General features: G+C 41.7%; 1 protein-coding gene across 6 annotated transcripts in view; it reads left to right on the forward strand.

Annotated features, from left to right (window-relative positions):
- Positions 1 to 14,663, forward strand: part of UTRN (utrophin) — a 387,283-nt gene that overhangs the window by 55,780 nt on the left and 316,840 nt on the right. For all 6 annotated transcript variants that reach the window (XM_074818672.1, XM_074818673.1, XM_074818671.1 and 3 more), the window contains one exon: positions 2,787 to 2,848. In XM_074818672.1, coding sequence (XP_074674773.1) covers positions 2,787 to 2,848 — 62 coding nt within the window. The remainder of the gene's footprint in view (positions 1 to 2,786; positions 2,849 to 14,663) is intronic.

A 14,663-nucleotide genomic window follows, 5' to 3' on the forward strand; every position in this document is an offset into this window, starting at 1 on the left:
AAGGAACAAACTGTACTGACATTGGCCATTACAAGTCTGTTAAGTGACTGGAGGGCAGGCAGAGACATGTTGGCCAGAGGAAACAGTTGGTAGGTGATGGAGCAGAATTTAGCCCCGAGTCAGTCCTTGGCTTTTATGGCCAGGCTGTGGCAGTGTGAAAGGAAACACAAATGTTTTAGTGACTTGGTGAATTTGTTTCTCGCTGGGATGTGACTTGCTGACATTTTTAATGTCTTGTGTGAGAAGCTGACTGGCTGGAGTACTGCATGCTTTGCTGAATGGTAATACTGTTTTTTTTGACTGAATGGGGCTAATTTGTTATCCGAATCATAATGTCAGCCTCCGGGGGTTAGCTTTACAGACTCATAGGAATCTAAAGAAAAATAATTTGAGGGATAAAATAACTTGTCACTGTTGTTAACAAAGCACCAGCATTTCAGTTACAAATTTCTTTCCAGGGATTTATAGCAGAAAGCTTGACAGAACCCCAGCTATAATGGCCAATTACAAAAACCCTAGTTTCAGAGACTCTTATAAAGCAAACAGGAAAGCAGAGCCTGACTGAGCAAGTGTTGTCTATGGGTTTTATAACTGAGCAGGATGTTTTGGGAAGATGGGAGTTGTGGGGGTTCTGATACATTGCTTAACTGAAAAAGAAAGGATGCTCTGATACTGAAGAGATACTAGGGATACATACATTCATATTCTTTTTCACCATTAAAGGTTAAGTAGCTTGTGTTTATCGAAGTCATGTGTGTTTTGTTTTAGTTGTGGTTTTTTTTTTTTCGCCTCCCTAGGAAACCCTCTTTTTGAAAAGAGAAAAGGGGCTGGATTTCTAGTGTCACATATTCTACTGCAGCACACATAGTAGGAACACTTACACAAACTGGACCTGAGGTCTGGGGGAAGCACCAAGGCTGGCTGATGGAGTCCTGGCAGGCTGAAGCTGGTATAATGCTGAGAAGAGCTCTCACCTCCTGCAGTGCATGTGGCTGTGAAGGGGCTGAGCCCCTCCAAGAGTGGGGTGTGTAGAGCTCCTAGAGCTCTCCATGACCCTTTTCATAACTGTTGTTATCCTTTTACTCAGCCAATACAACTATTTTTGTCCTCTTTGTGCTTTTCCTTTATCATCTTAAGGAGTAAGCACATTAAAAGAATGTGGAACTTTGGGGTTACTTGATTCTCAGAAGTTTAAGGAAGGAAAAAGGTAGACTTGAGCCTTAGGAAAGCATCCTGGTACATAGGTATGTACTTGGAGGTGTTGGCAGAAAAGGGACAGAAGTTACTGAATGATATATAAAGATGTCTAGGTCTCAATACATTCAATACAAATAGTATTTGCAATGAATGTAAATGGAAAACATTAAGAGTTGAACAGTGTCTGGGATTGAGTTTTGTACAAAGCGAGCTTTTTGGTCCAAGAGTGGCAGTTAATCTAGTCTGGTCCTGTCTCCTAAAAAAAAAAAACCCCACCAAAAAAACCCCAAAACAACCCAGACTTGGATGGAAAAAATTGAGTAAATACATTCAGTATATTTGGAATTTAAATCTTGACCCTGTCCGTCTCCTGCGAGATGGGTACTTGGCACCAAGTATCCTGCTGATAGGTCCTATCTGTCTTTGGCAAGGTGCTCTATTTCACTGAGGGAAGAGAGCAGGTTTAATGAGATCTCTTAGGTAATTGTATTCCCCCAGAACAACACCTTGAATTTCAACAAGCTGTTTTAAGCCTGGCCTGCTGTGCATCCACTGCAGGTATCCTGACACTCTTGCAGAAAATCCTTCTTCTGCATTGGGCTATCTTTGATTTCTGGTTGAGCTCAAGGTGCAGTTGAGGAGTAGGCTGTGTTGGATCTGCTTTAGATGGCAGAGAGGCATGGAAGGGTGAAACAATGGCTGCTGGCTGCCATGTGGCAGCAGATGTGCACTCTTTGGTCCCTTCTAACCCAAACCATTCTATGATTTAAGCACGGGTGATGAGGCATTGTCTCATCCTTAGCACTGCTTAGTGCAACTTACCCAAGAGGTATCCAGTGATATGGGCAGAGCTGTGCTGGATGTGACTCAGTCTGGTTTAGTGGGACAGACTCTGTAAAATTGCAGGACTCACAAATGGCTTCCTTAAACAACCTGGGAAGCTGTTTTCTTTCTGCACAGCTGGACCCTAGGTGGTAGTACTTTAGTGCCACACCAGTAAGGGCATCTGAAGGGAAGGGCTGCTGAGCCCTTCCCACGCTTTAGCTAAACTTGACTGTGACTGATCCACTAGCATGGTTCCTAACCCAGGTGTGAAACCAGGCTGAGGGTGGGTAAGGATGCAGGCACTTCAAGGGTTATTCCAAGTAGCTTTGCTACTGCAGTTGCTGTGACATGTACTGAAGGAGGCTATTATCTGCATCAGAATTTGGAATAAGGACCTCAACAACTTTTGGAGAAATGCATCCAGGCAAAAAGATGTTGACAAAGCCTGTTGATTAAAAGCCCATGGTTTCATAGGTTGCTTTTCACCAGATGGGAAGCCTGTGAATTCAATGCATTGGTATCCTGCCCAGGAGGTGCTGTGAGGCTGATTCTAATGCAAAGGAACTGCTTTGGTTGCTAGCAAAGTTGAAACATTTGTGTGACTCTGGAAATACTGAAGTCTTGTAGAGGTTTGAACAGCTTTGTTGACAGATGAGGCAAAAAATTCTCTCACTGAGTCAGGATAGGGTTTAATATGAACTGTTTTGAGCAATCTAGGATTAAGAATAATGCATTTTCACTGTTTTCTTCTTTTCTCTCTCCAGATGAACACAATGATGTACAGAAAAAGACCTTTACAAAATGGATAAATGCTCGGTTTTCCAAGGTAATGTTGGGTTAAAAGTACTACATTTTGTTTGATTCACTGTTTAGAACAATATTGGTTAAATATACTTTGCTCTTACTCTTGTAGAATACTCCTAGTAAAATGTGTCAAAATGTGTAATGAAAACAGATAAAATACTGTAATGTTTGTTCCCTGTTTCCCCATGCACATAAACATTTGATAGTACGTGTTTAATAAAAAAAATGAAAGATTCTATTTGTTAATGTATTAAAATAGTTATTTGTATGATGGTGTCTGGGTTTTGGTCCTCTTTATACAGTTTATTTCTACATGCAGTTTTCTGAGTGCATTACAACAGATTTTGAACCTTTGTCACTGTGTTTACTCTCAGTGCTGCTGAGTCAGCTTTACTTATCCAAAATACTCAGCAAACCTCTAGCTGAAGACACCTGGTGTTTCTACTTGAGTCTTGACTGTGAAATTTTGTATAATTACTTTCTCATTTTGAATTTTCCTTGGCTCTCATGCTGTATGTTTCTTGTTTCAATTGTCTTTACGGACTTGAAACTTACTGAGGATCTTGCTTTGTGTTTTGGGATGAGAAAGGAAGTGGTGGTTGCTTTGGGATGCTATTTAAAGCCTTCTTTTTATGCTGTTCTGCTGATAGTGAAAAATGACACTTTGCCCAGGAGTGCAGTCGCTGTGGAAAGTTTCCCTACTGTATAGTTTGAATGTGTGAAGGAACCTGGGCTATTTTCAGAGAAAACTTTTTTTTCCTAGTCAGTATGGTGCTGAAAGTGGGGTAACTACTAGTTTGCACCCTGTTAATGAAAAGGCACGTGCATGTGAAATCCTGAAAGTAGATATAAACATAGAAGGAAGGGTGTATGAAGCGGGAGGAAGGTGGGGTTGGTTTGTTTTTCTTCTTAAATAAAGTGGCAACAGTGCTGTAGCAATGAATGGCTGCCTCTGGAGCGCTGCCCTTTTGAAGTTGTTGGTCAGCAATGTAAGAAATCTTTACCTTCCCTTCCTGTGATACAGGACACTGGGCAATGCAGGGCTTGTGGCCTTGCTTGATTCACTTTGGCTTAGGTTTGTTTTGGTTGAAAGCTGATATCCTGTGCTCTTCATCCAATGCATTCTTGGCTAGTTTGTTCTTTAGGGAAGGAGCGTGTATGTGTAACCGGTTGCTCTACACTCTGCTTTTGACTGCTGCTGAGAGGAAAGGTGGTCCTGTGGGAGAAGAGTTAGGCAGGACAGATCATGTAAGGAGTGAAAACATGGTGAGAAAGGAAGGTCTGTTTGTAGAGATTTACCCTGGCATAAAGGTGGCATGAAAACAGAAATGACAGTGATACTGAGAACATGCAGTGTGACTTGTTTGTACATGTTATGGACATTGAATTGAAATAGGTAAATTTTTTTTTCAGTCTTTATACTCGTACACCCATGGATATATCTTATAAACCGGCTTTTCCTTTTATGCTATGTATTCAGACAGATCCTGTTTAGCTTCTGTATTTCCCTGCCACAGGATATGGTCAGATACTTGTTGGATTTCAGGTAACTCTAACTTCATAGCCCATTAAACCACCTGAAGCTATGAAAACCATGTTAATGATTAAAGAAACTCATATAAAAGGACATACTCCTGGCTACTGTCCCTCCAATTCAAACTTGTGCATGGCTACTTTGCCATGGCAAGATGCAGGTTTATGAAGACTGACATGTTCAGATTGCAAGGAAATTGCTGCTGTTAAGTAGAAATTGCCTTATGTAAGAAACCCTAGTTTCAACTGTGCCTTGAAAATGTGAAGAGACTGATTTCAGTGTATTGAAGTTTTTGCATTTACGAAGTGATTTGGGTTGTTTAAAATTCATTTTCTGTGAACTAGATTGATTCAGCTGCTTAGTAGGATGGAGAGATTTTAGAGGCTGGGCAAATGTATTCTGATTTACATTGCAGAAAGCACAAGGGTAACTGAGGAATTTTTGTATGGAATTGCGAAGTTCACTCCAAGAATTTTACTTGTCCTTCCATGTTATGTTGTAGTTGCCCTTCATTTAAACAAATAAAAAGTAAGCAGCTGAGCCTCTATAAAGTAGTTTGGCATACAAAAATCCTAAAATTGTAAGGATCAAATCTTGTGTTTGTGCTTTTCATTTGAACTGTGCTAGAACAAAATGCATCTTACTTGCACATATTTTTTGAAATGAAGGCACAAGCACATTTGAAGTGGTTTGAGTCTTAAGGGTCAATAAATATACTCAGCTGAGCCTCTGTGCTCACTGTAGAAATCCTTACCTTAGCAGAGCCATATGCACTACAACTCACAACCCTCTGATGGTTGTGTAGTAAGGATATTGTTAAAATTAAAGGGAATAAAAACTGTTAGATAAATAGTCTATTTTACCAAGCTTTAACCAATAGGGAAGTTTGCATTTGAATAAATATTGATAGAGCATTTCAGTGTATCTTTTTATTGTAAGTTTTTTCCATTTCTCTGACAGTCTAATTTCAAGAGTCACATTTAGCTGATTCCCTGTGGTACAGCCCACCAATTAAGGCATCTAGTTGTATGGATAGTTAATGTATGCTCTTCAAACTCTGTAAAATTGTGTTTTCTATCCTTTTACCCCTCTATGCTTTTTCATTAATACTTACCAGTTCATAAGTATTAATGGATATATTTTCAGAACACCCTTCTGCAATGCAAGAGTACTGTCTTCTGAGTTTACACCCACTACAAATAAAGCTAAATATCAGAAGTAGCTACTATTTTTGAGTGTCCAGTCTAAGACTTTGGTTAGATTATCCAGAGGATTTGACACTTCTGTAATACCTTCATATAAACCAGAGCTCTTGTTGAGTCTTATGACAGAGCTCAGAAGGTTCATCTCTTCTGCAAACTCGAGCTAGTCAAACTCAAACATCTAAAATATCTAGTTGGTTTTCAGATGGAGCTTGATCAGTATAGAGAATGGACTTCAAGATGATGATGCCTGTATCAGCAAGGACTGGGCTTAACGATCTAAGGAAGGCTCTTAACCTGGCATACAGTGATTACCTGTAAAATGGTGCTTTAAATGATTCTGGTTATAGTGGAACTCTTGACTAAAAGTAGAGTTTGAATTCAGGTCCACAGAATAACTTAGTGCTCCATTAACCATACACAGGTAAAAGGGGAGCGAACAAAGATTTTCGCAATCAACCCTAGTTTTGACTTTTCTAGACTTCTAAATAGTGTCAATCTGTGTCTATCTGCATGGCATATCAGCAGGCCTGGGATGTTTAGATTCATCATACAGACCTCTGACACCTCAGCTGATGATTACATAGCATAGTGGCTAGATACTTGTACTTGCAACTCTTAAAGCTTTCTAGAAAACTTGACAGGCATGTTGAGGGATTCAAGAGTCTTGTGTCACATTTTAGACCCTGCAAATGCATTTTTTTTTCTGCCCTGTTTTCTTTACTCTCTTTACTTCCTGACCCTGTTTGTTTTGTTTTGGTTTTTTTTTTCCCTTCACTTGCTATTACACTCTCTTGTATCAGAAAGCTTGCCTGCCCAGCAAATCCTGGCAAATCTGGAGTTTTGATCACCCTGTCTGTTTCATTCCCACTTCTTTGTCACTTAGTTGCTTACTCAGCAAGACCCAGTTTTTCTTGTTGGAAGCTCCAGACCTGCTCTGTCTGTCCTTCCTTTCCCCTTCTCCCATGCTACATGTCCTCACCTTCCCAGCCATTACAGGATTTGATGCTTGTGTGATTGGTCCTATTTTTGCATCTCTCTTTGTCTAAGCAGTCCTAGCCTTGCCCTATCATTATCTCCTTGCAGGAGTCAGTCTTTGCTGGCTTTCGTGTTACCATTTTTCAAGGTGGTACTCTTCCAAGTTTGCTTTCAGATTGGTTATTCTTCTCTTCTGCTATTCCTGAACTTGGCAGGTTGGACCCAGAGTCAGCACAAGAAACATGATGCCCTAACTCTTAATTTAGAACCCATGGAGTCAGATCTGTCACAGTCTGTTGGAGCTTAGTGCAGTCACTCTAGAGGAAGTTCACAGATCCAGCATGGGCGAACTGAGGCTCCTCCTTTTCCTCAAAGAATTGTGTCTTCGCTACATTTGGGAAGTTTTCCCACAGGGATGGCAAAACTGCTTTATTGCTAGGAAGGTTGTGCTCTGCAAAAAGAACATAAAACCCCTGAGATGCTTGCAGTATTTGGTGAAAATTGCACTTGATTTCCCTGCTCCCCCCCCAGTCATAAGTCTTGGGTATGGACAGCTGTGGAACGGAGCCAGCTGGGGGCATTGTTCCAAGGTGTCAGGAACTGCATTTAAAGCCCTTGTGTGCCTGAGAGCTGTGCCTCCCTTTTTGTCGTGTACTTCTATCTCTTTCCAATCTAAGCTCTCAATATCATTCTTTTTGCATATAGAAGCCTTATACAGTCTTATTTCTGCATTTTTGCAGTGTTCTTGTATGTAGTTCTGTGATCCTGATCCTCCACATCCTGTGCTGGTGCCCTGATGTCTGCATTGGCCAGCAGCTGCAGCACTGGCAGGGCTTGGAGATAGGGCCTGCCAGTGTGGGTAAGGCCAGACCTCCCATGCTTTTACAGCATCTTAAGCTCTCTCCTGCTCTGCAGTCTTCCAAAATGCATTTCAGTTTATGGTTTAAAGAGTGAAAAAGAGGCTGAGGTGCAGCTTGGGAGCAGACTGCATCTGCCAGGGCTGAGCTCCAGGTTAGCCTGTGAGAAAGCACATGCTCAGTGCTGAGACTCCTGTGAGTTTCCTCTCCTGGGCTCTGACGGGTCCCCCTCCCCTGGAAGGACACCAAATAAAGTAAAGATGAGAGAAGACAGGAAAGTAGGCAAACTGGCGAGCTGTGCTTGGAGTGCTTTGTGATGTGATGGCTTTATATGCGTCTTAAAACAGTCCCTCTCTCATTATACTAGGCACTAATTTATTTGATAACTGCAAACTCCTATCTAACTCTCTGGGTGGTGTGCTGTGTAGATCTTTTCCACCATTTTTGCTCCTTAATTTTCTCCTTTCCTCTAAGGGTGATTTTACCATAATAGTAAATGTCGGACCTCATACTTCTGAACACATTTTGCTGCTCCACTGCTGACTCTTAGCAAATATGATAAATCTTTTTAAAGACAAAAGCATACCTATTCAAGATAATTAATTTCACATGACCCAAGATACCTGAGGCAAAAGACATTTCAGAAAGGATTTTTTTGGAAAGGAGAATTATGGAGTTTAATGTATTAGTCATGCAGGAAGAAAGATCAAAAAGATTGATTAGGCAATTTTATCTGTCCAAGGAGACATCACCTAAGATGATCTGTAATCCTTTTTTCCAGTGCAGTTTTTGTGGCACAAGCAAGGAAATACTTGACTGCTAGTAAAATATTCACCAGTCTAATTGCTCCTGCTGCTTTCCACTGCTAAATGGAACTGTAAAATGTAACTTTGCTCAAAGACAGCCAAAGCTTCTAAAAAAATTGGCCTTAACTGAGGAACAACCTGAGTGGAAAAGAATTAGTGTTTGTATGAACCGACATTGAAAAATACAATTTTTAGTCTACTTTTTTCTTAACTGGGTTACATAGTCCCTCCTTCTGAGAAGAGGTCAAATAGGATGTGAATTAACTAAGATGCAGGATAATAAATCTTTTCTCTAATAGGTTATGAGATATGGTAAGTATGACTAATTTATAGCATAAAATCAATAAAATACATAGCAGTTCACAGTCTCTCCCAGATTTAGCTATAGCGTGAGAATTGCTAGTTTTCTGCGCTCAGCTCAACTGCTGCTGTTGTCTGCTCTTAGAACAGGGTGCAGGCAGCATCTCCCTTGCTGGATCTCAAAGCTTGGTATAGTAATATGGACTGTAATTACTGCCGATTTTAATTAATGCTCTGGGCTTTGGGACAGAGTTTGACTCTGATTCATGGTCCCTGTTATCCCAGTTGTTGGAGTGTTTGTGTATTTGTGTTTGTGTGACCTTCTTGGGCACTAGAGCTGAGCCCGGTAGAGACACTGAAGCAAATTTGTCCCTGTACCTGTTAATCACTAATGAGAACAATAGTCAACCTGGTCAGCAGGAATTTTTTTTTAAGGAACCAAGTTACAATCTGAAGTTAACTGACTTTAAAAAACAAAACCAAAACCCCTTCCAATCTTACAGGAGAAATAACTGACAGTGATAGGAAGTATGGTCCCAACTGCCCCTACTGGTAATAATACATAATGAGGCTTAATTGCAAGCTGAGGTTAGTACTGTTACATTAAACATATTATAATAATGTTACCTTATGTAAACGCATTAATAGATACACTGAGGAGAAAAAAAGATCCACAGAGAGTTGCTGATGCCTTGTGTTTGTTTTGCTGCCTTGCTATGTCTAATATTTGCTTTTACATGTTTTCTCTCCTATCATGTTGTCAGTCAAGTATTTTAGGTGTTCTGTGGATTGAGCTATCTTTAGCTCTTCAGCTTTGCTGCTCCTTGAACTCGTGTCTGTCATCTAGTAGAATCAAACTTTCCAGCATATCTCAGCGAAGAGTCTTTTTTTTTTTTTTCTCCTGTTAGCCTGGAGTTTTAAATAGCAATTTAGTTGCTTGTAATTATTTGATTTTTAAGCACTGGTAGTGATATTTAATTTGGTCTATAAGGTGTTTTCCTCCTGTGATTAACTTTTTATCTATTTATTACTTGATATTTGAGTTAATAGTTTTAGTACTAGTGTTATATAGAGACGCCACAACCACTCAGGCATACTCAGCATGAGAACATACTCAAATACATCTGTCACAGTATAGCTGGTATTTATGTATGCTGTCCTATAATTCCCGTGTGTTAGTGGAAGAAGAATGGAAAAAAAGTGTCATGTTTTAATAAAACACTTCTGTAAACAATGACTATGGTCTTAAATTAGAAATTGGCAAGATTATTTATTGACATAGTTGTTTACTTCTGGCAATGACCTTTTTGCTTTCTGAATCGTTTCCCACATTGAGTTCCCACGTACTGGCCTCATGATGTAGCAGCACTTGACATGTTTCTTACTCTGGTCATTATACTTGAACATTACCAATGGTTCGTGTTCTAGTTTAAGCTCCCAACCTGTTCAATATTTTGCCTTTCTCAATAAAATGGGAAACGGGTCTTTGCAGCTCTACTAATATTTTGACCTGTTTATTGAGCATCTTATTAGAGATTAAAAATAGTCATCTGTTGGTCAAAAATAGTTAATGAAAGACAACTCTGACCTTCATAGAAGTGACACTGGAAGATCAGAAGAATCTAATGGAAAATCAAAATGTACTGCTTCCTATATCCTTTCAGGGTATTCTGGTGTTTTGGAGGTGGCAGATCTAAATGGCAGCTAGGGCTTTTCCAAACACTGCTCTGAGCAGCCAGAACTCATCTGCTGCATTCCCTTGATGGCTAGTGAAGGTCATGCATATGCTTTTACAATATGTGTTACTTCCCTAGTGACAGATAGCGTGCATTACTGTGAAACTGAGAGGACCTTTCATCCTGGTTATAATGTCGTCACTAGGAGGTCTGAATCAGTATCACTGAGGAGGATGTGAAATAGATGTGTCTTATCTCTTATTCTCAAATATCTTTGGCATTCATTTATTGGAAAAGAGTTAGGTACCTTCAATAATTATTGATTTAAATAATATGTAAATTCTCTGCTGCAAGTAACTACGATGACATAAAAGAAAACTGCATGTTTCTAGTTAAACAACTAGATAGACATGAAAGCTTCTTTAATGGCTAACTTTGCATATAGTTTCATGTTCAAGAACAATATACAAAGCATACATACCTGTGATAAAATGATAAGTAATAGCTTGTGTTTAAAAAAAAAAAAGGCTTTGTCTTACTGAGAATTTGTGACTCCCTTTGATTCTCTCTAACCTGGCTCAATTTGATACAGTTCCCCAGTAGTAATAAAGAAACAGTTAATGTTCTACTGTAAAATATATTCAAGAAAGATTGCTGCCTTTTAACTGTGTGTGGCTCCAGTAGAACAAACTGTAAATGTTGATGGGTCTTTCTGCTGTTGGTAGCACTGGATGAGTCTTTAATAATCTGGTCGGGATTTTGTTTTGTATCTTCCTCTATTTCCTGGGAATGCTTTCTGGCAAGGGGAAGGAATGATTTCTGCACAGTCATATTGGCTGGCCTGGATGACTCTTCTTTGCAAGTAATCTTAGATGCACACAAGGAAGTGTGAGTCACCCTCTTAAACCTGATCTAGGTAGAGGGGCTGAAAGATGGCCAACGGGCATGTGAGGACAGCGGCTGCTGCTGTGAAGAGATCACTGCGTGTGGGCTCTCCTTCCCAAATGGTGCCAGTGTCTCACTGGGACATGCAAAGCCAACGTGCCCATAGTGACTGGTCTTGCCATGTGCCCATAGTGACTGGTCTTGCCACATAAATGGCATAAATACATTGGAATAAATGTAACATGGTGAATTGGATCTGGCTAGAGTCCTTGAGCATGAGCCCCATGGTGGAGAACAAATGTGTCACCACACAAAGTTTATAGAAGCACAAGCAGACCTAGCCCCAGCTTACATAGTGTCTCCAGCTTTTATGTCTTTACTTTCCTTTCTCTTGCTCTGCCTTCCTTTCCCTTCCCTCTTCCTCTTTCCCTTATGCCAGTCCCTACTGAAGTGAATCAGCTCCTTTCCTGCTGTCAGTGCCAGTTTAAAGCATTGGGGAATCAACATGGCCTCTAAGTTAGGTCTGTTAATTATGTTCTTTCATCTGTCTTATCAAGCCCTTGTCACTACTAGAGCAACTCTGTGTGCGGCTCTGCTGGCAAAACCCTCTCAGGCAGGCTGAGGGAAAGAGGTTTCTGTCAGTGTATTTTTGCTGCTGCAGCAAACATAAGCAAAGCTGAGGAAAAACTACCACTGGTAAGTGTTCAGTGAGGGGGATGTGAATGTTTTACACCCTGAACCAGCATAGTTCTCCTGGCACGTGGTGTGTCCCTGCCTGTCCTTTGCACTAGCTTTGTAGTATAAACTGGACCCTAGTTTTTCTTTGAGAAAGGACCCATTATCTGCCTCATATTTGTACAGTGCTTAGCAGAATGTAGGCTGCTCCTTAACACTTACAAACACAACCGTGACTAGCCATTTGCCCTTGATGAAGGGCTCCGTATGGTTTGTCACTGTCACTCTTATAAGGCAAATATTTAAATTTCTTGATCCATTATGCTCAGTGATGTACTGCTGCTCCTTATGGGATGCTGGTGGTGGCTCAACTGCTTTGTACTTGTGTAGTCTTTAAGTATGTAGGAAGTGAGTAAAATATTGTCAGTTCTGAAAACGAGAAATTTAGATTGGCTTAGCGTACTGTATACCAGGCAGGATTCTACAGAGATACATGTGCTTTTTATGTATTTATTTGTGTGTGTGTATATCTGTGGGTACAGATTTTTTTTTTCAGAGGGCCAGATTGCTTTCTGGAGGTTAGGAGTGAGCAGTATGGGTGTGGGCAGGGGAGGTGATCTGCAGAGCCTTACCCTGTAGGGCGGGAGAGGACTTCTGCCCTCCCCCAGAGCCCTAGCCCTTGCTGCAGCATGCCAGTCTGTCCTAGCACAGAGCTGGTCCCAGGGCCACCTGCTCCACCTCAGTATGGCTTGGGCAGTGCTGTCTCCATGGGCCTGTCAGGTACCCTGTGGTGGGAGTTGGGGTGGTGGGTCAGAGCCAGGGATTGGAGTGCTCCTGGCCCCGATGGCACTTGGTTTGGATTAGGCTTCCCTAACTACAAGCACAGGTCCAGCCTTAGTGGCCATGTATTGTGGTCCCCAGACTGCCTCTGTGCTGCCGCAGTAGCCTCCCCCAGTAGGCTCTGTGGTGTGTCCTACATACAAAGAGATGGGGCTCTACATCTGTTTTCTCACAGGAAATGGTGATGGCATCAGCCCTGGCTGACCCAGGAGGGCGTGTGTAGCTGTTCTGCCAGAATTGCCCCAGCTTTTCCTTGTCTTCTCTTGGGAAATGGATGTGTGGTACTATCCCTTGGGCTGCCATTTTATAAAATTATTTTCCATCTTCTTTCTAAGCTTAATAAACTTTACGAGCCTTACAGCTGTCAGAAGCTGGGATATGTAGCTGTTCTGTCTGGAAAAGGAAAGTAAAAGACTTCCTGAAGCACGGCAGGTTGCTCTCTAACTGCATCCCAGGAAAACCCGGCAGCATCCAGCTGCACTGTGCATGGGAGGACAGAGCAGTGATGTTCCTGACTGCAGACCAAGTGGCTCAGATAGCAGATCCTGTGTGGAAATGGGTGTCCAGGTGTGAGGAAAACTCATGGATGGGAGGAGGCAGTGTGAGCAGAGGAGGGTGCAGCGCATGCACAGTCTCCACACCTGTTGCGACAGCAGTGCTGTAGGCTGGTGTGTACCCTGGTGGGATGGCTGGGGCTGCCTGGGTGGCCTCTGCCACCAGGTGCCTGCATATCCCTCAGGTGGGTGTGGGAAGCTGGAGGAGCAGATTTGCAGCTGTCCTGAGAGGTGTGCTGCAATGGAGGTGGCGATGGGCTTGGTGGGTGGGTGCTGCAGCCCTTGCTTAACCAACTTCAGTTGCCCTATGCTTGTAGAGGTGCTTCCTGTATACTGACTTCCTTCCCGTAGAGAGCATTTTGCTAGATTTTGCTAAATACAGAGGCTTTGTATGTTGCTGTGTCTCTGATTTGAGGATAGTGGATACTTTAATAAACCAGGAAGGAGTGGCTTAGATTGCAGAAATAATTTAATACTCTTCTGCTGACTCTTTAAACTGACAGCAGGACGTGGTGCTCTGATGGCCAGTGAAATGGAAAAAACGTTCTCCTGAGAAAGCAAATCTGAGTTATTTCCACCATCACAGCAGGGTGCATTGCATAGGGCTGGAACGTACCATGACCTGTTGAAATGAATGATTGAAAGCAGGAAGTCATTCAGCTTGTCTTCATGCATGTGAAGTGAGGGAATGGGAAACAAAAAAAGAAGGCTGTATGCTCTCAACACCCTTGTTGCACTGTATTAAATGAGGTATCTTTCTGCTTTTTCAGCAGATCCAAATCCTTTTTTATTTTCAACTTCTGGACCTAAGACAACAAATTTATTAAGGCTATATAGCTATGGCAGTCTCAGTTTTGTTGTTATCGGTCTGATACATGTGTTCATTGTTTTAATTAAATAATGATATTTGATACTGTCTCCCACAACATCCTCGTCACTAAACTGGAGAGGTATGGATTTCATGAATGGACTGTTAGATGGATAAATCATTGGCTGGATGGTTGCATCCAAACAGTTGCAGTCAACTGCTCGATGTTGAAATGGAGATCAGTAACAAGTGGTGTCCCTCAGAGGTCCAAATTCCAACCTGTACTGTTCAGTATCTTCATCAATGACACACAGTGGGTTTGAGTGCATCCTCAGCAAGTTTGCATATGACACTACACTGAGTGGTGCAGTTGATTTGTAGGAAGGAAAGAATGCTGTCCACAAAGACCTTGACAGGCTTGAGAAGTGGGCCCATGTGAACCTCATGAAGTTCAGCCAGGCCAAGTACAAGGTCCTGCACCTGTGTCAGGGCAATCCTCAATATCAGTACAGACTGGGGGTGAATGGATTGAGCAGCCCTACGGAGAAGGACTTGGGCATACTGATGGATGAAAAATTGGATGTGAGACAGTAATGTGTGCTTGTAGCCCAGAAAGCCAACCATATCCTGGGCTGCATAAAAAGAAGTGTGGTCAGCAGGTCAAGGGAGATGATTCTCCCCCTCTACTCCACTTTTATGAGACCCCACACTTCAATGCCTAA

This window comes from Strix aluco, chromosome 3 (assembly GCF_031877795.1).
Source record: "Strix aluco isolate bStrAlu1 chromosome 3, bStrAlu1.hap1, whole genome shotgun sequence".
Classification (NCBI taxonomy): domain Eukaryota; kingdom Metazoa; phylum Chordata; class Aves; order Strigiformes; family Strigidae; genus Strix; species Strix aluco.